Source organism: Oncorhynchus mykiss, chromosome 10, assembly GCF_057628025.1.
Source record: "Oncorhynchus mykiss isolate SJ-2025 chromosome 10, ASM5762802v1, whole genome shotgun sequence".
Taxonomy (NCBI): domain Eukaryota; kingdom Metazoa; phylum Chordata; class Actinopteri; order Salmoniformes; family Salmonidae; genus Oncorhynchus; species Oncorhynchus mykiss.
This window is the reverse complement of record NC_143031.1, coordinates 37,147,058-37,155,017: the sequence shown is the minus strand read 5'-3', so window position 1 is coordinate 37,155,017 and position 7,960 is coordinate 37,147,058. Positions and strand designations below refer to the sequence as shown.

The 7,960-nt window shown below is 43.0% G+C and overlaps 1 protein-coding gene across 1 annotated transcript; it reads left to right on the top strand.

Moving 5' to 3' along the window:
- Positions 1-2,037: 2,037 nt before the first annotated feature.
- Positions 2,038-3,009, top strand: LOC110533104 (odorant receptor 131-2-like). Its single transcript, XM_021617198.3, has one exon. The coding sequence runs from the start codon at positions 2,038-2,040 to the stop codon at positions 3,007-3,009; it is 972 nt and encodes a 323-aa protein (XP_021472873.1).
- Positions 3,010-7,960: the final 4,951 nt, after the last annotated feature.

The following is a 7,960-nucleotide window of genomic DNA, read 5'->3' as shown; positions in this document are numbered from 1 at the left end:
AGGGGTGCATCACCTGAGTGGGTTGAGTCACTGATGTGATTGTCTTGTCTGGGTTAGACTAGTACCTGCTCGTCTTTCCCAGAACAGCAGCAGTGAGCTTTGGCCCAGAGCTGAGGAGAGTGGTAGTGTAATTATGTACACTGAGAAAGTTCAAGGCGTGAATAAATGTAGTAAGTGAATTAATGAATGCATGCATGCATGCAACAAGACCCACAAACAGCGCACTGACATGAAACAGCAACAATGACGACTGGGTAAGAAATTAAAGGGAGTGACATATAAAGGGCAGGTAATCAAGGAGGTGATGGAGTCCAGGTGAGTGTCATTATGCGCCTAACGCTGTTGACAGGTGTGTGCCCTGACGAGCAGCCTGGTGACCTAGAGGCCAGAGAGGGAGCACACGTGACAGGTAGGGGAGGCCTGCTTTAGAAGTACAGACACACTGAGGGCGTTTTAGACCTTCTGGTCATCTCTCCCCATAACGTCAAATCAAATCACATTTTATTGGTCACATACACAAGGTTAGCAGATGTTAATGCGAGTGTCCTTGTGCTTCTAGTTCTGACAGTGCAGTAATATCCAACAAGTAATCTAACAATTTCCCAACAAATACATAATACACACAAATCTAAAGGGGTGAATGAGAATATGTACATATAAATATATGGATGGGCGATGGCCGAGCGGCATAGGCAAGTTGCAATAGATGGTATAAAATACAGTATGTACATATGATATGAGCAATGTAAGATATGTAAACATTATTTAAGTGGCATTATTTAAAGTGGCATTGTTTAAAGTGACTAGTGATCCATTTATTAAAGTGACTAGTGATTGGGTCTCAATGTAGGCAGCAGCCTCTCTGTGTTAGTGATGGCTGTTTAGCAGTCTGATGGCCTTGAGATAGAAGCTGTTTTTCAGTCTCTTGGTCCCAGCTTTTACACCTGTACTGGCCTCATCTTCTGGATGGTAGCGGTCTGCACAGGCAGTGGCTCGGGTGGTTGTTGTCCTTGATGATCTTTTTGGCCTTCCTGTGACATCGGGTGCTGTAGGTGTCATGGAGGGCAGGTAGTTTGTGCCGGTGATGCGTTGTGCAGACTGCACTACCTTCTGGAGAGCCTTACGGTTGAGAGCGCTGCAGTTGCCGTACCAGGCGGTGATTCAGCACCTATTCAATCTCCTTAGTGAAGTAGTAGTGAGCTCAATTCCCTTAGCGCAGGAGTTATCTGGGGGTCATTAGTTGTGTTTTTACTCATGGCCCAGTCTCTGGGTGCGTTGGGTGATGTCAACGTCAGCGAGTGACACTATAGTAGCTAACGTATTAAAAGGGATGCACCTTTTAGATCTTAAGATGTGGACCTGGCACCTCAGAGAGAGACAGAGAGAGAAACACAGTATCAGTGGAAGCTTCAAGGTTTGGATACAGAGGGATTTAAATGATTTTGCATAGTCTAATGTTTTAATAACCAGTTTTCAAAATGCTTTTAACATGTTGTGTTCAATGATGCTAATTTTTGTTGATTTTTTTTTATTTTACTAGCTTTTGCAATACATAGCTTTAAATTGAATCAGATTAGTTCCTGAGACATGATCAGCAGATAATATTTCCACTCAACTGGCCACCCTCCAGTGAGATTGGGCAGCATTGCAGTGTCACAGCTGGATATAAAGGACACACATTATCATCAGGTATAGATGCTTTGTTAGGGATTGAAAAGGCAGTTTAGGTCAACTCCATTTACCCATGACATGTTGTGCACTTTACTGTAAACTTAATCTACAGTCAGCCTGAACATCACACTGTCAGCCTGTACATCACACAGTCAGCCTGAACATCACACAGTCAGCCTGAACATCACACAGTCAGCCTGAACATCACACAGTCAGCCTGAACATCACACAGTCAGCCTGAACATCACACAGTCAGCCTGAACATCACACAGTTAACCTGAACATCAGTGTGAATTTGACTGTACATACTGTAAAGTCTCAGCTCCCTCCTCACTCTGGTTGTATCTTCCTCCAACAGGAGCCTAAATGGCCAATGTGTCTGGGCCTCTGAGTCTGACTCATCTGCAGCTGCAGGTCATGCGGCTGGCCACCACAGAGGAGCGTATCTTCAAGATGTTCCTGGTGGTGGGGATCCACATGGTCTTTATCTACATCAACCTGGCCATGCTGTTCACCCTGTGGAGCAAACCCTCATTCCGCCACACCGCCCGCTACATCCTGTTTGCCCACATGCTGTTCAACGACACCATCCACCTGACCATCACCCTGACTCTATACATGCTGGGGAACTTCCATCTGTTTGTGGTCCGCGTTGCCTGCGCCTTCATGGTGCTGCTGTCTTCCTGCACTTTCGTCAATGCCCCCCTCAACCTGGCTGTTATGTCCCTGGAGAGGTACACAGCCGTCTGCTTCCCGCTGCGGCACAGTGAGCTGGCCACGCCAAGGAGAACCCAGCTGGCTGTGGGGCTGGTGTGGGCGCTGGGCGTCATCAACGTGCTAATCGATGTGTGTGCTCTCTTCCTCACAGAGCCGTCCTTCTTCTTGTCACCTGTGCTGTGTACCATCGAGCATCTGCAGACAGCTGGGTGGCAGCAGGAGAAGGGAGTGGCCCTGAATACACTGCTGTTTGTGACAGTAACAGCTGTGCTGGTTTACACCTACGTGGCCATCATGCTGGAGGCCCGGTCTGCCTCATCCTCTGAACCTGGGTCGGCACAAAGAGCCATGCGTACCGTACTGCTGCACGCGCTCCAGTTGGGCCTGTCCATCATGTCCTTCATGTATGTGGTGCTGGAGTCCCTGCTGGCCAAACTGCCCCCAGCCATCTACACACAAATGCGCTTTATCAATTTCATGGTAGTGCTGATCCTGCCGCGCTGCCTGAGCTCCCTCATCTATGGCCTGAGGGACGAGGTCTTCAGATCAGCCTTCAGACAACACTTAATCTGCTGCTCTGTTAGGAGGGTGGAGCCCCCACACAGATCCACTAAACACTAACATATAGGAACACACACTTTTATATTTCATTTGTTTTGAACCAGCATGAACCAATGAGGCCTAGATTCAATCCGGACTGAGGAAGATCAGAGTTATACCACGCTTGACATTTAAAGGTAATTTCCGGTTGAGCTTACATATGCAGCATTTACCGTGAATGCAAACTCAGAGAACGCATTTAACATTGCCTTTAAATGTAAATTGCGCTATAACATGGATTTTCCGTGGTCCGTATTCTCTGTAAAATATATATGTTAAGGGATTGTGTGAATGTGCGTGTTTTCTTGTACAAACACCACTATTGTTTTTAAATTTCCTTTTAATAAAAACCAACCATGCATTTTGTGTTTCTACTTCACATCATGACTGCTGGGCAAGCTAAATCACAGGGGTATACTTTTTTATTTCCACAGAATGAACACAACAATGTCAACCTTTATTGCCCCCCAATAATATGAATAAAAAGTGAATCAAGATATTCTCAACTTAATATTAATACATTGTTAAATGAAAGGTGTAGAATGATGTTTCTGTTCATAGAGGGGGACCTGTGCTTTGGCTGATCTTACACTGTGGTCCAGGCCTGGTATGGTAAGTAGTCAAGTTCATGTGTCTGTACAAATGCGTTCTCTGTGTGTTTTCAGGACTCAGACACCTGGGGAGGATAGTGATGAGTGGAACAGAGCATATCAAGTCTTTATAGATGTGATTCTCTCAACGTGACTGTCAATGAAATCCTGTAGTACGCTATGGAGGGTTGAGGAGAGAAACAGGCCCAGTTGAACCAGGTGTAGCAGTACTATGTAGTGGGCCCTACTGGTGGAAGATTTCTTAGAGGAGGCTGACCTGGCAACCATCATTATAGCGAAGTAGGAGTAAATGATTATGAAACAAACTGATGTAGATGGTAGTGAAGGCTTTGTATATGTCCTCATACACCTTCAGTGCAAAAACACTTTGGAAAGAAGTCCTGCATATACTGTTTAGGAGAGGTAGGGTCAATAGTGGTGAACACAAGCAGCTCAATGACAGTTTTCAGGATCCACAACATGGCGATGGCACAACCTGTGTTTATGCTGTTGACAAGCAGAGTGTGTCTCAGTGGGAAGCAGATGGTCACGTTTCTCTCCAGTGATATCACTGCCAAGCTGAGAGGGGAAGCACGGGTTAAGACTAGCCCCAAAATGGCAAAAATGACACAATAACAGCAAACCATTTAAAAATGGCCTGCGACAAATAGGTAAAACAACACGCTTAACATCAGCTGAAAGGTGTCAATACAGAGGACATTGAGGCGATTCACAAAAGACTGGCTTGCTCCTCAGGGTCAAATCAAATCAAAGTTTGTCACGTGTGCCAAATATAACAGGTGTTTACCTTACAGTGAAATGCTAACTTACAAGCCTTAACAAATTGTTGCAGTTTTTAAGTAAGTTAATAGGTATTAGGTAAACAATAGATAGGTAAAGACATTTTTTATTTAAACTGTAAAAAATAACAGTAGCGAGGCCATATACAGGTGGAACCGGTACAGAGTCAATGTGTGGGTGCACCGGTTAGTCGGGCTATTTGAGGTAATATGGGGCAGCAGGGTAGCCTAGTGGCTAGAGCGTTGGACTAGTAACCGAAAGGTTTCATGTTCAAATGCCCGAGCTGACAAGGTACAAATCTGTCGTTTTGCCCCTGAACAGGCAGGTAACCCACTTTTCCTAGGCTGTCATTGAAAATAAGAATTTGTTCTTAACTGACTTGCCTAGTTAAATAAAGGTCAATAAAAAAATATGTACAGTTGAAGTCGGAAGTTTACATACACCTCAGCCAAATACTTTTTCACAGTTCCTGACATTTTATCTCAGTAAAAAATCAGTTTTAGGTCAGTTAGGATCACCACTTTATTTGAAGAATGTGAAATGTCAGAATAATAGTAGAGAGAATGATTCATTTAAGCTTTTATTTCTTTCATCACATTCCCAGTGGGTCAGAAGATTACATACACTCAATTAGTATTTGGTAACTTTGCCTTTAAATTGTTTAACTTGGGTCAAACGTTTCGGGTAGCCTTCCACAAGCTTCTCACAATAAGTATGAGTGAATTTTGGCCATTCCTCCTGACAGAGCTGGTGTAACTGAGTCAAGTTTGTAGGCATCCTTGCTCGCACACATTTTTTCAGTTCTGCCCACAAATTGTCTATGGGATTTAGGTCAGGGCTCTGTGATGGCCACTCCAATACCTTGACATTGTTGTCCTTAAGTCATTTTGCCACAACTTTGGAAGTATGCTTGGGGTCATTGTCCATTTGGAAGACCCATTTGTGACCAAACTTTAAACTGATGTCTTGAGATGTTGCTTCAATATATCCACATCACTTGTCTTCTATTTTGTGAAGTGCACCAGTCCCTCCAGCAGCAAAGCACCCCCACAGCATGATGCTGCCACCCCCGTGCTTCACGGTTGGGATGGTGTTCTTCGGCTTGCAAGCCTCCCCTTTTTCCTCCAAACATAACAATGGTCATTATGGTCAAACAGTTCTATTTTTGTTTTCATCAGACCGGAGGACATTTCTCCAAAAAGTACGAACTTTGTCCCCATGTGCAGTTGCAAACCGTAGTCTGACTTTTTTTATGGCGGTTTTGGAGCAGTGGCTTCTTCTTTGCTGAGCGGCCTTTCAGGTTATGTCGATATAGGACTCGTTTTACTGTGGATATAGATACTTTTGTCCCGGTTTCCTCCAAAATCTTCACAAGGTCCTTTGCTGTTGTTCTGGGATTGATTTGCACTTTTAGCACCAAAGTACGTTCATCTCTAGGAGACAGAACCTGTCTCTTTCCTGAGCGGTGTGACGGCTGCATGGTCCCATTGTGTTTATACTTGCGTACTATTGTTTGTACAGATGAAGTGGTACCTTCAGGCATTTGGAAATTGCTCCCAACGATGAACCAGACTTGCGGAGGTCTCCCCAAAAAATTCTGAGGTCTTGGCAGATTTATTTTGATTTTCCCATGATATCAAGCAAAGAGGCAATGAGTTTGAAGGTAGACCTTGAAATGCATCCACAGGTCCACCTCCAATTGACTCAAATGATGTCAATTAGCCTATCAGAAGTTTCTAAAGCCATGACATAATTTTCTGGAATTTTCCAAGCTGTTTAAAGGCACAGTCAACTTAGTGTATGTAAACTTCTGACCCACTGGAATTGTGATACAGTGAATTATAAGTGAAATAATCTGTCTGTAAACAATTGTTGGAAAAATTACTTGTGTCATGCACAAAGTAGATGTCCTAACCGACTTGCCAAACTATAGTTTGCTATCAAGAAATTTTGGACTCCAACCTAAGTGTATGTAAACTTCTGACTTCAACTGTACATGTAAGATTAGTTCAAGTGAGCATAGATGATAAACAGAGAGTAGCAACAGTGTAAAAGAGTGGTTGGCCGGTTCTCACTCACACACACACACACACACACACACACACACACACACACACACACACACACACACACACACACACACACACAGTCTGGGTAGCCATTTGATTAGCTGTTCAGGAGTCTTATGGCTTGGGGGTAAAAGCTTTTTGGTCCTAGATCAGTTTGCGCTGTTCTGTGAAGGGAGCAATACACAGCGTTGTACGAGATCTTTAGTTTCTTGTCAATTTCTCGCATGAAATTGCCTTCAATTCTCAGAACAAAAATAGGCTGACGAGTTTCAGAAGAAAGTATTTTGTTTCTGGCTATTTTGAGCCTGTAATCAAACCCACAATGCTGATGCTCCACATACTCATCTAGTCTGAAGAAGGCCAGTTTTATTGCTTCTTTAATCAGGACAACAGTTTTCAGCTGTTCTAACATAATTGCAAAAGGGTTTACTAATGATCAATTAGTCTTTTAAAATTATAAACTTGGATTAGCTAACACAACGTGCCATTGGAACACATGGTGATGGTTGGTGATAATGGGCCTCTGTACGCCTATGTAGATATTCCATTAAAAATCTGCCATTTCCTGCTACAATAGTCATTTACAACATTAACAATGTCTACACTGTATTTCTGATCAATTTCATGTTATTTTAATGATGGTTGCTGATAATGGGCCTCTGTACGCCTATGTAGATATTCCATTAAAAATCTGCCATTTCCTGCTACAATAGTCATTTACAACATTAACAATGTCTACACTGTATTTCTGATCAATTTCATGTTATTTTAATGGACAAAAATGTGCTTTTCTTTCAAAAACAAGGACATTTCTAAGTGACTCCAAACGTTTGAACGGTCGTGTATATTGGCTTTTTCAAAAGCTTTAGAGCTTGCAGTGCTCCTGTTCAATGTTTCCAGACCAACAGAAAAAAAACGCCAGAACACTTTTTCTTGCTATGACTGTGATATGTGGTTGTTTACCTTAGTTGAATCTCTGGATAACAGCGTCTGCTAAAAGCTCCAAATTTAAATGTAAAAAGGAACACTTGGAAAACATGCTGGGTAATATTCCAATGAGTTCCGCCCCCAAAACAAGACCACATTTGCTTTGTCCAGACAGGACATCTATGTCTCACAAGATTGGACAGCACAGTACAGTACAGCAGAGAACACTACAGTAAAGTACAGCACAGTTTAGTTCGGTACAGTAGAGAACAGTAAAGTACAGTAGAATAAAGTACATTCTACTGTACTTTACCACACTCTACTGTTCTGTACTCACTGCACTCTACTGTTCTGTACGGAACTGTACTCTGCGGTGCTCTAATGTGCTATACTGTGCTGTCCAAACTTGTGAAACATAGACATCTATTATTGGTTCAAATTTGGTCCGGACCTACAGTGGGGAGGACAAGTATTTGATAACCTGCAAAATAGGCAGTGTTTCTTACTTACAAAGCATGTAGAGGTCTGTCATTTTTATCATAGGTACACTTCAACTGTGAGAGACGGAATCTAAAACAAAAATCC